Raw genomic sequence first — 18,339 nt, forward strand, 5'->3', positions numbered from 1 at the left:
AGAAAAAGTTCATTTGATCACATTTTAAGGACTAAAAGTTTTCAATCAGACTTTGAAGAATATTTGAAAAAAAAAAAAAAACTTAAAAAACTTTATCGACCAGCAAACCGGTGAAAAGTTTGGTGGATGTACGTGCAATTAAAGTGGAGAGTACAAGCAAAAAATGAGAGAACATACTTTAAATGTAGCCCAGCTTTAAATTCTTCAGGTTTTACTGCATTTGTTGGTAAAAAAAAAAAAAATCATTTTGAAACCTCCCAGTTAAGTCCAGCTAGTTTAAATTATTTTGCTAGTTTGTTTGGCAAATTTTCTACTACTACTACTTATTAGTACTTGGGTGTTTGCAAAGTATGCAAAAGATATTTACAAAGTGAAGTGAAACAAACTAAATATGTCTTTTCCTTGTACTCTGAAAGAAGAAGCAAAACAACTTCTTAAATCTTAAATTTTTATCTATAGAAGTCACTGAATAAAAGAAAATCAGGAAAACTTTGCGATGATCAGCAGATCCACCTGGATCGCTTTATTTATTTTTTTCTTTTACATCACCATTTTCATCATCATCATCATCATTATTTTTCTTTATTTTCCAGATGATTTTTTTTTCAATTTGTATTACTATCACTTTAATCATGGAAATCTGTTAAATCATTGCACAATTTGTTCTCAAAATGTACACATACAGTAGCGTATTTGAATGACCATTTTCAATGTTTCATATTTACTTTTAAAACTAGTTCAAATGAAGTCAAGAAGGAACAGAACATGTACATACATTTATCCAATACATACCTAAAGAAAATAAATAGTTATTGTAAAAAATAAAAAATACAACTGAAAAAAATACACACATTTTACAAATTGATCCCCAGGCTCCCACCCCTGTAGGTTTATCATACAGATATATATTTTTTAACGACACCTCATATCATCTTCACTACCAAAAAAATGTTTTTAGGTCATTGTCATTTGTTTGACATGCATCGTAAACACAGAGGCTAAAGGTTTTGTTTCCTGGGCTTCCACGGGCTCGCCCCGACCTCATCCGGCCTCTCTCTGATCTCACCCCCACGCCCCCAGAAAGCGCTCTAAATTTCGGTTATGGCTTCTGTGTGCAATAAAATGACCGGCTTCTGTCCATCCTTCTTTTTCTTCTTCTTCTTTTCTCCCTTTGAGTTGCTGTTTTGTCTCTCTGTTGCCTCTGCCATCATCAGGATTACCCAAGACCCTGAGCTGATGATTACAAGTCACAAACCTCGTAAAGACACCGTGGACGCTGACTGAGGATTTCGCGTTGGAGTCTGGCTTTATACTCCAAACTTAGGTACCACTTTCTAGATAGACATAGTTTCGAAATGGCTTAGAGGTTTTAATAAATGGCATTATTTCCATGTAAAACATTAATATTTATAACAATGTACAGGACACTAATGAGATACTGAATTATTAAGTGAAAGGTGAACTTTTTGGTGCAAGTTCCTGAAAAATAGATTTTTCCGGTGCATATTCGCCTCTAGAATAACCCTCCTTTCCTTTTTAATTCAGTCTTACAGTCACTAGAAAGATTATATTTGGTTAGAGGAACCGTTCACCTAAAAATCAAGCTTTCCACCGTCCAGAATGTTTGGGTGTGAGTTGCTCAGTTTTGGAGATATTGCCTGTCGATATGTGTGGCTTCTCTTGAATATAGCTGAAATTGATAAAACTCAACAAAGATCGAGTGCTACGTAGAAACTATTTTATTTGCCCAGTCTACATCCACCAATCAGAGGTACGTGTAGCTATCGAACATTACAGCTCTGTTGAGACGAGGCCCTAATGTTTGTTATATATTCTGACACGCTGTCACTAGCAGAGGCTCTACTGTAGGTCGAGGTATAAAATGATTCTACACCAGTCTCTATAAGTGGATGTCTGTATGTAAGTAAGTAGAGACCAGATTTTTGCTACAAGAAGCTTTCTGGTTTCCATTTGCATTCAGAGTTACATTGTTAATCACATTTGAGCAGGTTTGCCTGCATGCAGATAAACAGTCTTGGCACAGATATCTGTAGGCTACATAAAAACTTGCTGTTGCCCCAAAATGCTAAATTAGCAGACCGACCGATAAGTGCCCAGATTGCATTTGCTCCTTTCTTTTGTTCCACACTTATAGATTATATTAAAAATAAGTAAATCTCATACTGAAGCAGAGATTGTATCACTTCTTTTCCAAACTTTAAAAAGGTTCCTACCAAAACCACAATGCTGTTGCGGAACTGTTTCCACAGTCTGAGTGGAACCCCACTGAAAGTAAAAAACAAATATCACTGGAGTGTCCTTTTAACATCAATAAAGCCAAAACTTATAAAAACCTATTAACATCTTTTTTAGAAAGTGGTACCAGCGGTAACTTAATTGACTTCCTGCCATTGACATCATGAGATCATGAACACAATGCTTCTATGGCCTTGCTACACACTGTCCCATGCAACTCTGTGCCTTTGATCTCTATAATGGACTCCCTTCAAAAGAGATTACTCAGCTTATCGGCTTTCAAGGCCCCAATAGACAAGCCGTGAGGAGGGTCCCTCTGATGTGGTCGGAGCTAAATGGTGGTCTGAATTCAGACGGATTTTACTACACCACCGCAACCAACCCCTGACAGGACCATAGAAGCCAACAAAGAGCCACAATGGCTGACACTAGACACCAGCCAGCCCTTTAGTACAAAGGAGAACACCGGTGTAGTTTATGACACGTTTATGTCCACCTAGCCATTTCCCCTCCAAGTCGTCACTCAGTTTTAACACCCTCTCGGTCCTCTCCAGACTTTACGGTGAGGTTACTTTCTGTACCGGCCCTCGTTATAAAACACCTGTTGTTGAGCAGAAGTTGTAAGGCGACACATTTACTTGTTTTCAAACTGTAAGACAATAAATGGCAGCAAGTGTTATTTTTTTCTGTAGGTAGGAAAATGAGCCCTGATATTGCCAACTCTGCTAACTTTACGTGGACAGGAATGAAGAAAGGAGAGACCTACACAGTGCAACGGCACCGACTCTAACCGACACCGGTGTTGTCCTTTTCGCACCCTTCGCACTGAGAGAGGAAGAGTTGAGAAGGTAGTGAGAGACAGAGGGAGAAAACAGCGTATCCGTTTCAACCTTCGCAGTCTTCGCAAATACATTCATACATTCTTGATTTCCCCCTTATTTCTTTTCTTCTGTTATTGCAGAATGGTCAGACTGAAAGATTTATTTAAAGTTAAATGGTTATATTCATTGCTTCTTTCTCCGTGGATGAGCGAGAGGGTCCTCTAGTCACAATCCTGTCAGCGCCCTGGGGGGAGAGAAACAACATTACTGCCACGTCACTGCTTCTGTGGCCTCAATTCAACTCAGCTCAAAGCCCCACCAACCAACCAAACCAAGCACTTTAAAATTCCCAAACTGCAACAAACAAATACATAAAACAAAGACTTCAAAAAAAAGGGAGAGTTTGGACACATGTGCAAGCTATCTCTGAAGCTTAGAGGAAATGTTTGTGTCATGAAACGAATGAAACCAGACTGTTTAATTAATAAGTCGGAGGGTTCTCACCTCAGCCACTCAACAGGAGTACGTCCTCACTGAGGCAGATTCACCCCGGGCACCAGAGCTGGCTGTGTTGGAAACCGAGACACAGAGGGGGGGTTATTATTATAACTGCAAAGTCTTTTAAACAGCACTGACCTTCCAGAGGCATTCCTATTAAGAGGAGGAATGAGGCAAAATAGTCTTCCTCTGTACTTTGAAGCGTCTGCTCCTTGTTATTGCCAGTTCCTCCACTGAAGGCAACACAAAATTCCACTGGCAAATTAATAGCAGAGTAGCATGAAAACAACCAACTGCCGCCTGTGCATTAGCAGCATCTTATATAACATCCGGTGTATTCTGGCTGCAGAAAAATCTTTCAGCTCAAGGCTCATTTCCAAGAATTACAAATGTAAACACACGGCTCATTTATTAAGAGGTCTACGGTACCGTTTCACCTGGGCCGACCTTGCACTGTTACCCCACTACAACCAAAGTTTTGCCCCAGTTTTTCAAATGCTCTTCATAAGGTCCTCACTCTGCTCTTCCCTCACACTGACCTTTTAAGGCAGACACCCTCCCTTCATGTTTCTTCCTGTTAAAAGGAAGTTTTAAGAAGGGTCTCCAGACCTCAAGGAGGACTTATTAGGTTTAAATGTAAGGATATGACCTTGCTATGTGTGGTTCCCTGAGATTACAAATGCAAGAATCTGGTGCTTTATAATAACCATCATTAATAAAAGTAAATTGAGCTTTGGTTTAACATCGTTAACAATGATGGATAATTAATAATGCTTACTAATTGGGTTTGTAAACAACTGCCTGGAAGTGGTTACGGTAAACCTTTAACTGATGTTTATAATACTTATTTTAAACTGTGGTTTGTTTCACTCACTGCTTTGTTTTGACTTTTATCTTCATATTTACCAGCTGTTTGGTGAGGTTTTTGAAAAGAAAATTGCATTTTGAGTAAAACATTTGAGTCTGGAGTGAGATTGGTCTCCCTGTCGTCTTCCTATAAACCTCCAAATAGAAATCACCTTGTGTGAATCGCTGAGATTCCAGGAGCTTTGACTAAACTGCAGTAATTGGCTGCCAGGAAATGAGAACATTAAGTGTTTCGTCCTCTAAATGGTGACGCGACTCGAGGGCTGAAAAGAGCTGAACGAATCCGGAGGTGAGAGCAAATGTTTCAGAGGTCACGGGGTCATACTCACCTTCACTCTGAACCTTCCTCAGGGTAACGGAGGGTGTAGAGATGGCTGAGGCACGGAAGTTAGCAGGCAGGGTCTCGGCAGAGTCAGAGGTCACGCCCCGCAGGTCTTTCTCCCTAAACATCTTCCTCCAGGAGGGAGAGCGGGTGAATGTCTTAGTCCCATCCTGTCAGCGAGACACATGTCGTGAGCCTTAAGATGGATCCTCATGCAAACAACCTTTGTATTCTTCATGGGTATTTTGTTTTCTTTTTTTAAAGACATATTAGCATGCTCACCTCATCGGGCCGTCTCTCAGTTCCCATGGAGATGAGGGAGTTGTACTCTTGCTCCAGGAGCTGTCTGGCCTGCAGGATAGAGGTGATGGAGAGCTTGGAGATTGATGCATTTTCAGATCAGGGCTGCTCTGCTATGCTGGCATACATTAATTCTTTGAACATGATACCTATTTTATAACAATACTGTGGATTCTCATTCGATTTTCAGTGCAACAGGAACAACCTCTGCACTTAACTCCTGACGTGTCATTTTAGACATTTTTAGACATAACAGACGTAATTCTATTTGAGACGGAGAGGCTGAGAAGATCTTTTTAAAGACAGTTATTATATTACTAATTTTCTTATATATGTTTAACTAAGTGTGCAATGGTGCACCTAATTACATACGCCCTTTTTGCATACATTTCTGCAATAGCAAGAGGAATTTTGGATACAGCTACACCCAAAACCTTTGCTACAGGTACGATAGCATAACTGGGATTGCTTTGAATGTGTGTCATCATGGCAAAATGTGGCCCTACAGACTCGTACAATCGCAGTTTAGAGTACTTTGGCTTGTGTTTTGCGATGACACAACTCACACACATATATAAACATGCTGGCATTCAGGCTCATCTTCAGCAGTCAACACTACTTTTTCAATGAACACTCGGTCCACATGGGTCGTACCACACCCAACCTTGAGCTTTTTTTTCATTTTGATCTCAACTCCAAACTTGTAAATGTTTTGGGACTGTATCTTGGAGATGTGTGACATCATTGTGTTGACTACGTCTGTCCACTGACTTCCAGATAGAAAGATAAACACCAGTCAAAGTACTCAAAACTGCCTTTGCAGTAGTTCCCACTATTACAGCTGGGGAAAGGCATTTTTGCTTGGTTTTTAGGAATTTGTTGCCATATAAATAGAAATTCATCCATTATCACAAACACTTCAGGGTCACAGCAGGCCTGGAGCCTACACTGGGTGTCATAGGGTGAGAGGTGGGGTACGCACTGGACAGGTCGCCTGCCCATCATAGAGATACGGTGAACCATTTCTAACAGTGGCCAACTTTTTGGCTAATTAGCCTAAATTACATGCCTTTAGACTGGAGGAAGAGCCTGAAACACCTGAAAGGAAAGCACACAGGCACAGAGCGAATATACAAATTCCACACAGTCCCAGCTGGACCCAGAATCTTCCTTCTGTGATGCAACAGTGTTAACAATTCTGCCACTGTGCTGCCTGTTGTATAACTCAGATTAGGGTTAGGGTAAATACCACAGAACTGGCTAAACTTGTTCTGTCTAAAAATGGCAAATTATCAAAATCTAAAAAAGTTTATAGGGATCTTAAAGTGCAAAATATCTGATAAATTGTCTTGGACGTAGGAACAGACTTTGATGCAAAGACATTTCTCTTGATGTGCATCGACAATGAATTCACTACCTGTGTGTTCTGATTGGGGATCTGCAGCAGCAGGGCCAGGTCAGTGTAGTCAAATGTGTCGTCTAAAGCCAGCAGAGCCCCGTGGACGCCGCTCTCCCGGAGGTTGTCGGCGTACTCCTTCAGACCGATGCTCTGCACCCAGCACATCACACGCTCATTGGACCATACCATCACATCTAGGAAGAGAAAGGGAGGAGGTGAAAGGAAGGGAGGAGAGGCATTCATCTGCAAACAGAAAGCTGTCTGCACACTATTTTTAAATCTTTATTAAAACTGAAGTCACCTCCTTTAGTTTAATTTGGATACATAAACACATGCAGGGCTGCTCAGATTTATTAACCGTCTTCTGTAAGGGTCAGCGATCAGAGGAAATAATGAAACATTTGACTAACTGATTTATTTTCTGCACATGGACAACACAGGTCAGGCCTATCATCAGACAAACCCAGATTCGCTAATTTCCTCATCTGCATGATTCCTCTGGGGAGAAGCCAAGATGAACTGACTGTAAATGCACAACATGTGTTTTTCAAGGCGCAGCAGTGGGAGTGCGAGAGATTTGGGTTTGTTTAATGACCGAACGTGTTGACATTTATGTAATCATTATCCAGCCAAGCTAGAAGGTTGTGGCTTATAATCTCTTCTAGGTATGACGAGGAGGGGGGAAAAACAATGGGTGGTCTAAACACAGGAATTCCCAGGAACGTGAGAAATCAAAGAAAATAACCATTATTAAGGGTTTTTTTGTTTCACTTTTTTTTTTTACATGCCAGCGCTGATGCAAGAAAGTATTTTTATAGTTTACTTGTAAAGACTTTCCTTTTTTACATCTGCTTACTTTAAAGAGATTTGACAAAAGTTAAAAGCAGTACAGCAGCTTTCCCTGCTAAAATTCTAAAACCCCCAAACTTGTGAAGAATGGAAAGGTTTAGTCATTAAAAACTGTTTTCTAAATGTTTTAGCTTCTCAAATAGTGCATCATTTTACGGAGATTACATAATCTTATTACTCCTTTATGCAGATGATAAATTCTTATTAGTCTGGAAACCGTCCGCAGAGATGTTAGGCAGTTTGGTAAAAGGGTGCTGGCAGTGTAGACTGATGGCAGGTCAGAAACAAACATAATGTCACACTGAAACAGGGTGAAGCAGCCAAATCTGAGAAAATAATTCAGACAGAAGAAAGCTATAACTTGAACTGATCAGCCACCTATACAACATGGTGATATGACATTTAAAACAGATAAAATATCCAGGGTACCAGTGCTTGTTGCTATTTCTCTGTTTCAGACAGTAAATTGTGTGGGGTTTTGCTCTTTGCTGGGTTAACAAATACTAGAATTAAAAAACAACAACAATTAAAAATATATACTGATCAGTATCAATATAAATATAAGGTATGAATCTTTACCTCTGCCACTGCATTTTATGTTGTTGGTTTGTTCTTTATCAGAACAACTCAAAAGATTTTGCACAGATATGCATAACAGTTTTTAGCAGAGGTGTGGTTTGACCCTGCTTCGAAGTTATCAAGATGGGAACCAAAGAATGCTTGAAAAGCTTCTTTACCCATGCAAGACATGGCACAATTGCATTTTGCATCATAACTTTACAAATACATCAAATTGAGCTTCATGTATGGTCTCGTTAGTCTCAATAAAATATCACAAACTTATCTGAATCCAGAGATTCGATTAGCGGATGCAGGTGATTTTCAGCCTTTGTAGAGCCATGCGGCTCGTGTTTATTTAAAACTGTATAAGGAGCTAAGATTCAAGTTCACACATAAACTCCGAATTACACTTTGATAATCCAGGTGGGAAGCGGCCTTTTCTGACACGTAAGCCAAACAGGAGATGGTACCAGTCAGACTTGTTCTCTGCTCAGGGACAGCATGTAGGAGGCTGTGAAAAGATGTATTCATGGTATTCACATCAGCTTGTTACGGCTGTGATAAGATTGATGTTCTATTGATGTTTGGTAGAAGTTTAAATGTTTACGACACCACCAGATTAGTGCGAGTTTCTATTCGAAGCTGTATTTAACCAAGACTGCTAGCTATTAGTTTGTGCTTGGTCCAGTTTGGTTACGATGAGCTCCAGAAACACACAGGATTTCTGCCTTTCCACAAGAAAAAATGCTTTGCTTCTTAAACTTGAGCTGTGCACGGCACATGAAATAGCACAGGCAATAAAAACCGCGGTCTAACAGATCAACAAGGTGATGGTAAAAATGCAATAAAATTAATAGTCAAATAAAACAAATAACCTGCAGTTAGTAGTCACTAAGGTATGCTTTACACAGCACAAAAGCACCACATGAATAAACGAATTAGCTGCTTCTACTGGCTCGGAGAACTGTACAATACCATCCCTCCACTGGGGCGTGAAAGGTGAGATAATGGCAGAGAAACAAGGGGTCACCTTTGTTATGGTGGGCGCTCTCCTCTCTCCTCCTCTCCAGCTCCTTGCGATCGTAATTTAGACGCTTCAGGCACATGATGCCGTAATGCAAGCTGACCCTGGGAGAGGGCAAAGAGCCAGAGGGTCAGGGGTTCAAGCAGGTTAACCGAGGAGGGCGTGTTTCCACTCTCACATGTGCTCAGAAAGCATTAACAACCCAGCACCTCTGACCCTTTCACTCCTTCAAAAGAGAACTCAGAGAAGGCCTGGAGACACACAACTGAGCTGTCAGAGTGCCATAACCATTGTCTTTTAACACCTTCAAAATTCCCTTGTCACATGCACACAAAGGTAGGAGAGTAAGAGTTTTGTAAACACGAGACGTGACAAAAGAGCATGAGTTATGAAGCCGAGCTCTACCTGTGGAAGCTGTCCACCATCTTGAGCTGTCCTCGCAGCTCTTTCTTGGTCAGGTGGTCCAGCATGCGAGCATCCACCAGGGACTCCATGAAATAGCTCCGATACTGCGGCAAGCCCAGGCTGGGCAGCCACTCGTTGCCCACCCACTCATGATTCATATCGCCATAGGCCAGTATCTGGAGGGGACAACCACAGATGAGCAACACTGATTCACGCTCGGCCTCGTATCTGATGGCGCTGCAAATGACTCACTGCTGTTAGAGATGAAATGAGTGACAAATACGCAGCATGTTGCGCGAACTTTTTTTCAAAAAGGCGCAGCTGATCCCTTACCTGATCCCAGCTGAACTCTTTCAGCTCCTGCAGAGAGAAGAGAAGAGGAAGACGAAGAGAGACAGAGCCAGAGAGAGTGATATGGAGGTGGTGAGGGAGAGGGGTGCGGAGGTGAAGAGCAAGGTGGACGAATGGATAGATAGTGAAGGAGCAGCAGAGGAGGAAGCAGCAACAGCAGCAGCGGGAAAAGAGGACAAAAGGGAGGAACAGTGTGTTAGTGAACGGGTAATTAGTTGGAAGCAGTTCACACTGAAACGGCAACAACAGGGAGAGAAGAAGATGCTCAACACTATGGCCTGGGCCCACAGAGAGACAGAAGTACAAAAAAGAAGTACAAGGAGAGAGAGGAGAAGGGAGGGGAGAGACTCATCAACGTGATTCAGACCGGACGAGACGCTCAACATTATTCAAAATAAATAAAATAAAATAACCATGACCATAAAAGGGCAGTTTGTCAGACAGAGACAGGACGGCTGGGGCACTAACCGGGGGCTTGGTGGCGGCGTTCAGAGACTCCATCTCTGCGTGGGTCATCCACACGTTACTGGTAGACTGCAGTTATGTGAACAAAAGAAGCGAAGCAGTGAGATAAAAGATTACAAAAAATGCACACACACCACACTTCACTGCCTGTCTACAGCAATGAGTCAACACTCGAACATTTTCGCGATGCCAAAACAGCCACATCAAAAGATGTCAGCCAACCACAACAGAAGACTCATTGCCATGGTGATTTCCACGAACAAGAGGTTCGATGGGCTTATGTGAACCGATAACTAATGAATCTGCTCAGCCTGTTGGGCAAAATTGCACGATTGATCATCTTCCGCATTTCACCGTATCATTAATATGATTTCTACTGTAAATAGAGAGGAAGCCAAATGCAGAAAAGGGAAAGCCAAGAAAAACCAAAATCTGCCATTTGTTAAAAGCTCCAAAGCAGACGCCTTAAAGAAGATGGCTTTCAGCTATTTTTCACTTTATCTTGCTTGAGGAAGCGGAGGAAAAAACAGTGCCACAAATGCATGTGCGTGCAGCACTTTTACTACATTTTTCAACATCTGGTTTGTCTTTGTTGCCGAGGGAGAGGGCAAAGTTTTTGTTGCCAATGTTTTCCAGATGACAAAGGTGAACCCCGTCACTCCCAGCAGAGCCTATTTCCATTCATATCTTTATCATTTTGGACATTTATCACGTGTAGAATAGGCTTCATGTTTGTTAGCATTCATTTTTATCTGCATCTGTTTTCTTTCTTTCTCTTTCTAATCCTACATCCTACATGTCATGTGCCCCAACAGGCTATTTCTATTACATCATTCCTTATTAATATCATATATTCCAGGTCACATTTTAATTTTATGACTAGCAACTGTGACATTTGGCGCTAATTATGTGGCCTTCACAGAGACTATAATCTGATAATTTGTGCCAGTCTCTAAACAACAAACATCTGGCTCAACATTTACCTCAGACTTTAAATATGGATGCGGCAAGGCGCTACTCTGAGCAAAAAGTCTATACTCAGCAGAAAGATAGATATCCGTCCCAAATGAATACATAAATCGACATATGAAGGCGTTTAAGGTCTTAGTGTGCTCCGATTAAAGGCTTCTTTACCTTTAATTCTAGGGGGAAGCTGTCTAGACTGGGATCTTTTTATCATGAGAAAATATTCATTCTTTAAGGTAAATGAGAGTTTTAAAATAGGGCTTATAATTTTGGAGGTCCCCCCCTTTAGCCTCTAGGAGCAGGGACCCCCTACAAGATCGAACATTTTCCAATGACCCACTCATAATCCTAGATATTAGGCACATACATCTGCAGTTTCATAAGCCATTGGACCTAACTGGATTCGAAAACCCACAGCCTAAACGACTCCCATCTGTAGATATTACCAAGTTTTATGGAAGTTCTGCAAAAATGAACAAAATCCAATCTATTTATCCGTCATGCTGGGCGAAAAAGTCTAATTCTCGGGAGAAGCAGGAGGCATAAGTAATTTCACCTCTCACACTACCGTTCATGTTCCTGCTGTATATTTCTTTTGCTTTTCATTTACACGTTCATTCATTGTTTGGTTACATTTAGGTGACCAACATCACTCGAATATGTTTGATCACCGTTTGGGTTAAAGCGCAAAGTTGCGGCTTCGTGAAGCTCTGTTTTCTTGGTTACCATGGTGATGTACTTACTCTGTAAACATATGTGGTGCAGACATGAAACATATTTTGAAATGAAATACGTCCGTTTCAAAGCTGTGCTGACGGCATGGAAAAAAGGGCTTGGGTTTTTGTGACTATTTCATATAATGCCATGAGGTAGATATGCATTTTTTATGTACCAGAGCATTTTATAATTTATGGCTAATAATTTTGTGCTCCCCTTGGCTATGGACTTGTTAAATGTATGTGCAGTTTCAGAGTCTCACAGAGCGAGTGCTGGCTGGGGCAGACGGGCTGGTGAGGGACACCATCTCCTGGATGGCCAGCCGCAGTTTGAGGCGGTGCAGCGGGTTGCTGATGCCGATCTCCCTCTGGATCTCCGTGTCGGACAGGTTGGCCATGATCGCGCCGCTCTTCACGTTGGCACGGCATGCGGCGACGTACCAAGCTGGCATTCCCACCCACAGCTAGAAGGAGGCAAGGAGTGGATTAAATCAAGATGAAAGTTTCATTTAGATCTCAGTTCTATGATCACCTACCTCTAACCACGACACAACAGTAGGTCCATCCCAAGATGCAAAAGGAAGTCCTTGGCGACATGCTTCTTCCAGCAGCTCATGCCTGATAAGAGATTTAACAGAGAGATTTCTTATTTGGTGCTGTCCGATTAAAAGATCAAAATATGAAACGCACAGCATATAATTCACTGACTTCTTCTTGCTGCGGCGGTCTTTATCTGCTGGACCAAGAGTTCCCGTCTTATTCATTCCCATTGGGTCTCCAGATGCCAGGTCTTCAGAGGGTGTAGATGCTGGGAAACATACAGTGATGTCAAAGATTGCAAGAACTAGATAAGAACACTTTTCTGGCTCCGAATTCACCGAGCCAATAAAGTGTTTAGATGTAAATGCTGACAGCATGGATTACTCATGCTCAGTCAGTCCCTCCCTTATCTTTTATCAGTTTACCAAGAGAAACAGATCCATCCCGTCCAGGTTGGCCCATCCTTCCTTTTTCCTTCTTCCCAAAAAGCCGGCCGATGGAAGACTTGATGCTTTTCTTCTTGCTGGCCTTGTGGAGTGAATCTTGGCTGCTGTTGGTGCTGCTGCCATCTGCCGAGAGACTGAAGGAGAGACAAAGAAAGTAACTAAAGTTGGAAAAACAAATACACATTGAAAGCATCACGCTTGAATGCGCAGCCGTCTTACCTGCGAAACTCTCTGGGGTCATCGAGCATCGCTCCCGGATGGGTGAGGGCCATCCTGTCCAATCGCAGCGCACGAGGAGTGGGAGGAGGTGTAGAGTCAAGAAGAGCGAGGGATCGGTCATCATCTTTGCTGTTCTGGAATATAAAATGTAAACTGTATAATTTGCAGTAGATGCAAACACAAAAATTATAATTTTATGGATGTTGTGAGCTCTGCTCTGCTTAAATGTTTTGTCTGTAAATTAAAAAAATATTAGCTACTATATTCTAAGTATGTTTTTTACCTGTTGTAGCATCATTATTAATATTGCCAAGCCACAACTGTGACTGAGACTGGCCGAAACAGATTTCTTACATTTTTGCTGGATTCTAAAGTCAAATGTGACTCCATTTGTTTGACAGCTAAAGCTTGGCCCAAATTAAGTCACACGACAGAACAACGACACCAAGCACAGCAGCAAATCCACAAAAATAATCTACACCAAAACAGAAAAGACCGAGCCGGAGCTCAGAATGAAATGCTGTGGTGGTATCCTAAGAGCGCTGTGCTTAAATGAATGCAAACCAATATTGAGAATAAGCAACATTAATGCACAACAATGTGAGAGACTAATAAAGGCACACAGAAACTGATCACTTCATGAATACTTCTGCTAGAAGTGGTTCTACAAGCTGCTGAATCATGGAATGTATTTTTTCACAGGACTGCACGCAGCACTGTGAAAACCTTGTTATTTACGTGACTGTAGGTCCCAACAATAAGATTCATCTTAGCCACAAATTGCTCGATTTAGACTGAATAAAACGTTTGAAGTTTTGCCTTCGAATGATTTCTGACTGCAACGTAACGGCACAAAATATATCCATTTCTAACAACTTGTCTGAAGCTGTCAGTGTCTTTCTGTGCGTTATACTCGAGAAAGTCAACTTCAGACGCTGTCCAGACCTGATTCTCTCAACTCTGTCCAACAATGATGCATGTAAACAACTAAAAAATGGAAAAAGGGGACAACAGCAAGCCCTGCTTTGAAAAACATGAGCAAAATCTACTAATCAACAACTGTTATATTAATATATCCTATTTGTTTAGAAATGTAATCCTTTTCCTGTTTTTTTTTTTTTTACCAAATAGTTAAAAATTGAGATTAATGCAAGAGGAGTTCTTTGATTTTACAAGTTTAGTTGCACAGCTCACCTTTTTGACGTGAAGAGGAGCCGGAGCCGACTAGGTTTCCTGCTACAGCCTTAAAAGAGTTATTTTCCTTGGCTTACATCCAGCTTCCTAACTGTAACCAATCTTGCCATTCTCACTGAACGCCTACATAAACATGATCAATTTTCAAAATCACCACTGACAGCTTGCTTTTTGTTTATTGCACCATTACTTGTAATCTATCTGCCCGTTGCTGGAACCTTCATACCGCACCACGAGTCACTTAAATCAAACTTTCCCAATCTGACATTGTTGCCGCTGAAGAATAACTAAACTTCTTGACCCCATCTGCGTGATTACTTATGCTTTATTTAAATGACTCACTGTCTGGAGGAGCTGTCTGCATAAACAGGGAGGCTGACACCAAGGTGAGGTAAAAAGGTTAACACGAACTGAAATAGGAGTTCTTCTCTACATTCCAGTCGTACCTGTCTATCGGTCTCACGGGCAGGGGAGTGAGGCAGACGAGGGGTGGAGTGCCCGGAGCTGGGGGGAGAGGGGGAGGCCAGGGTGGAGGATGTGATGGAAGTGGGGATGAAGCCCCGTCCTGTGCTGTCTCTCCCCAGGGAAGAGGGAGGGATGGGCGGACTGTCCAAAGCCACGCTGACCCGGCTCTCAATCTCCTCGGCACGCAGCTCTGTGTTCTCCTTCTCCTCCTGGATCAATCTGGGTTTTCAGGGCAACAAACATGTGGATAATATTAGAACTCAGAAAAGGGCTCCAGAAGTGTCCTGGAGCTCTAAACAAATCAGGACAGTCTTAAAGAAGTAGTTTGACGGTTTGGAGAAAAAAAAGCTTGGTAGCGTTCTTGCTGTGAAAATTGATACCATAGTCATGAATGTAGCTACAGCCAGCAGAGCAGAATTACTGGAGACAAGAAGAATCAACTCTCCTGGCTCTATCTAATAATATATCTACTGCACATATAAGCTGCGTCACTTAAGTTGGCAAATTTACTTTTCTACTTTGTGTGTTTGTGTGTGTGTAAAAAATGGCTTTGTCTAGTATTCGCCATGCTAGCTTAGCAGTTGATGGCTCTAGCTAATTATTTAATCTAGACAAATAGGCAAATTCTCCTCACTCAGACCTCTACAGGAAAGCTAATCAGTGCGTTTTCCCAAAATGTTAATTGCTGATAAGTCAAATTCAGCTGTGAACCAAACAGAACACCTTTGGGATGTGGTGAAACTGGAGATTTGCATCATGGATGTGCAACCGACAAGCGACTGTGTGATGCTATCGTGTCAATTGGACCAGAATCTCTGATGAATGTTTCCAGCGCCTTGTTGAATCTGTGCCATGAACAGAGATGGGCAATAAAGCGTTACTGTAATCCGATTACCTTTTTCGAGTAACGAGTAAAGTAAGAGATTACTATTGCTAAAACGGTAATTAGATTACTGTTACTTTCCCGTAAGCACTCTGCGTTACTGCGTTACTAAAACCGTGATTTTCTTGCGAGAGTGTCTCATGACAATGACGTAAGCAAGTGCGACGTTTGTGGCAACAGCTGTGTGCAGATCAACAATGGATAATATATTGAGTGCGGGAGAGAGTATGAGCGTGCAGCGTTTAAAGCGTGGAAGTACTGACCTTACTTTGAGTTTGATTCCATAAAAAGTGACAAAAACATTAGCGTCCGCTGTTCACTGCGTGGGAAGAAAACCCCTTAACTTCCGAGCAAGCACCGAGTGCGCTACCAGGTAATGTGAAATTCACAGAGAAACTCGCGGATTCTTCAACTGGCCGCTGCGGCACACCTGCACCAGGGCAAACCTCCGCCTAACCCACTCCTGCTTTACAGGTGAAAATAGAGCAACAGGACCGCTAGTCTTTAATTTTATTTATTTTCTGCTGTGTTTCACTTGCATTTATTTGAAAGACTGAGTGTAAACACACAAAAATATTTTATTTTATGTGCTGGAATGTGCAGAAAATAGGTTTAAATGTTAAACAAATTTCTTCCAGTCAGTGAATGTTGCATATAATTTAATTTTTGCTTGATGCATAAAGTTAAAAGATTAAAACTGATAAAACAAGTTTTAAAAAGAGACTTTTCCATTTGATTACATTTTGTATGATGATTATGCAGAAAAAGTAGAATTGGGCTGAAAGATCTATCGCTTTATCACCTATTCAGGTTGTAAATCGTGTTTTTAAAAAGTAACTAAGTAACTAAGTAATTAATTACTTTTGAAATAAATAATCAGTAAAGTAACAGGATTACTTTTTTGGGGAATAATCAGTAATTAGTTACTGATTACTTTTTTCAAGTAACTTGACCAACACTGGCCATGAAGAATTCAAGCAGTTCTGAATGAAAAAGGGGGTCCACAGTTGTTAAGACTAGTTCCACCTTGAGTATAGCAGCAACTGCTGCTTATGCGTCAGTGCATCCATAAACAATCTAATAATGTATTAATTCATCACTAGCAGGATCTGATTAATTCTTCCACAACTGCATTTTCTCTTCAGGACATGTCTGAGAGGTGCTGTTATGTTTATTTTTGAGGTTGTAGCAGGTGTTGGTGTGAGTCAGTCTGCAGCATGTAGGGAGGTGTTTCTCACATTCTTACTTCTCTGAATCTCTAAGCGCTCTTGGCGTTCCTTACTTGATCTCCTTATTGATGGCCTCCAGCTGTTCCTGCAGCATGATGGCCAGGGTCTGCACATCCGTCTGTCCGCTGGGTGACAGAAGCTCGGAGCCAAACCGAGCCTCCCCGTCGTCCTCATCGTCTGAGCATCCCACATCCATGCCTGGCTGGAACCCAGTCCCAATCAGAGTGTGATCCCAATCTGAGTACTGCACACACAAAGCAAGACAGGATGATTCACTACACAACGGACATCTGATCCCATTTGCAAATACCAATCATTCAACATCAAATTGAGTTTGTAGGTATATGAAATAACCCATGTGCAGAGTGCAGCATCCAAAAAAAAGGTTCATCTTTTGTATACAGTCTATGCTAGGAACATCTAATTTTGTGTATCTCAAATCCCATTTAGCTCATTTCTTGAGCTCCAGTGAGTCAGTGCTGTTGAAAATTACTACACTGTATCACTGAGCTACACCTTTTTTTTGTAAAAAAAAAAAAAAAAAAAAAAAAGGATCCCAACTTTCACTTTTAAACATTTGAAGAGTGATTTCTGAAGCACCTTTTAAAATATCTCACCTTGGTAGTGTCCTCATGAGCAGAGCTCCAGCGGGGCCAGTGACGATTGCCTGCGCCTCCGGCAGAGGCATTACCGAAGGGATCCAGGTGAGTGGTGGAACCTGTTGGGAGGGACCCGCCTCCGTGGGAATACCTCAACTCCAGAGCGCTGCCTGGCAGAGAGCGACTGGAAAAATAAAAGAAGAAATGAGACCCGATAAGATGAAACGATTAACCCTACACACAGCAAACAAAGTGGGGTACTAAAGCATAACATGTGCCAACTCCAAAGCTGAGATACTGCAAAACGAACATATCAATGTGAAAAATTAAAATTGTCTAATAATAGAGGATTAAATCAAAAGAGCACGGAAAATGAAGATACAGCCCAACAGTAGCCAGTCGACGTACAGCTACAAGCTGTCCAAATGATGGTACCAACCTGGAATAAGAGCCCCCAGGCCTCGCTCTCAGCTGATCCAACTCCAGCTGAAGCCTTTCCAGCTCAGCGATCAGCTGATCCTGCAAATGAAAAAAAAAATGGTAGAGAAAAGAGGAAAATCATGTCTGCTAGCATAACCTGAGAATAAAACCTGGATGTATGGTCACCTTGTTTGCCAGCAGATCATCCTGGAGTTTCTTCATGTTGGACAGTTCCTCTGATAGTGCATTCTGGAGAAAAATGATAAGAAGTAATAAGAGTATGAGGGGAATTTCAGGAAAACCTTATTTGTTCTATCTGAGAAAATTAGTCTACTGTCTGCCACCAGTGTGGTTTTTTTTACAGGGACTCAATTTCTTGCCAGTGTTTCATTAGAATTACAGATGATCTACATATGCAGATTGCATCTACAATAACAGCAGTGCATATATAGAAATGTATACATTAAAGCACAGATGCATGCAACTTCTTCATAACCATCTACCCATTCGGTTTCTTCTGCTTAGCCAATTCAGGGCTGCAGCT

At 41.5% G+C, this 18,339-nt stretch overlaps 1 protein-coding gene across 3 annotated transcripts in view; it reads right to left on the reverse strand.

Moving 5' to 3' along the window:
• Positions 1-490: 490 nt before the first annotated feature.
• Positions 491-18,339, reverse strand: part of ppfia3 (PTPRF interacting protein alpha 3) — a 33,885-nt gene continuing 16,036 nt past the window's right edge. For 2 of the 3 annotated variants that reach the window (XM_026164120.2, XM_080300119.1), the window contains exons 13-31: positions 17,982-18,044; positions 17,815-17,894; positions 17,394-17,559; positions 16,830-17,020; positions 14,646-14,883; positions 13,006-13,139; positions 12,766-12,920; positions 12,509-12,608; positions 12,337-12,418; positions 12,064-12,264; positions 10,122-10,187; positions 9,636-9,662; positions 9,303-9,478; positions 8,904-9,001; positions 6,482-6,657; positions 5,047-5,115; positions 4,772-4,934; positions 3,582-3,643; positions 491-3,321 (exon numbers count right to left, since the gene is read on the reverse strand). In XM_026164120.2, coding sequence (XP_026019905.1) covers positions 3,591-3,643; positions 4,772-4,934; positions 5,047-5,115; positions 6,482-6,657; positions 8,904-9,001; positions 9,303-9,478; positions 9,636-9,662; positions 10,122-10,187; positions 12,064-12,264; positions 12,337-12,418; positions 12,509-12,608; positions 12,766-12,920; positions 13,006-13,139; positions 14,646-14,883; positions 16,830-17,020; positions 17,394-17,559; positions 17,815-17,894; positions 17,982-18,044 — 2,238 coding nt within the window. In that variant the 3' untranslated portion in view covers positions 491-3,321; positions 3,582-3,590. Of the gene's footprint in view, positions 3,322-3,581; positions 3,644-4,771; positions 4,935-5,046; positions 5,116-6,481; positions 6,658-8,903; positions 9,002-9,302; positions 9,479-9,635; positions 9,932-10,121; positions 10,188-12,063; positions 12,265-12,336; positions 12,419-12,508; positions 12,609-12,765; positions 12,921-13,005; positions 13,140-14,645; positions 14,884-16,829; positions 17,021-17,393; positions 17,560-17,814; positions 17,895-17,981; positions 18,045-18,339 lie in introns of all 3 variants that reach the window. The other variant, XR_013908461.1, reaches the window with a different exon arrangement.

The sequence above is a fragment of the Astatotilapia calliptera genome, chromosome 4 (genome assembly GCF_964374335.1).
Source record: "Astatotilapia calliptera chromosome 4, fAstCal68.1, whole genome shotgun sequence".
Lineage (NCBI taxonomy): Eukaryota > Metazoa > Chordata > Actinopteri > Cichliformes > Cichlidae > Astatotilapia > Astatotilapia calliptera.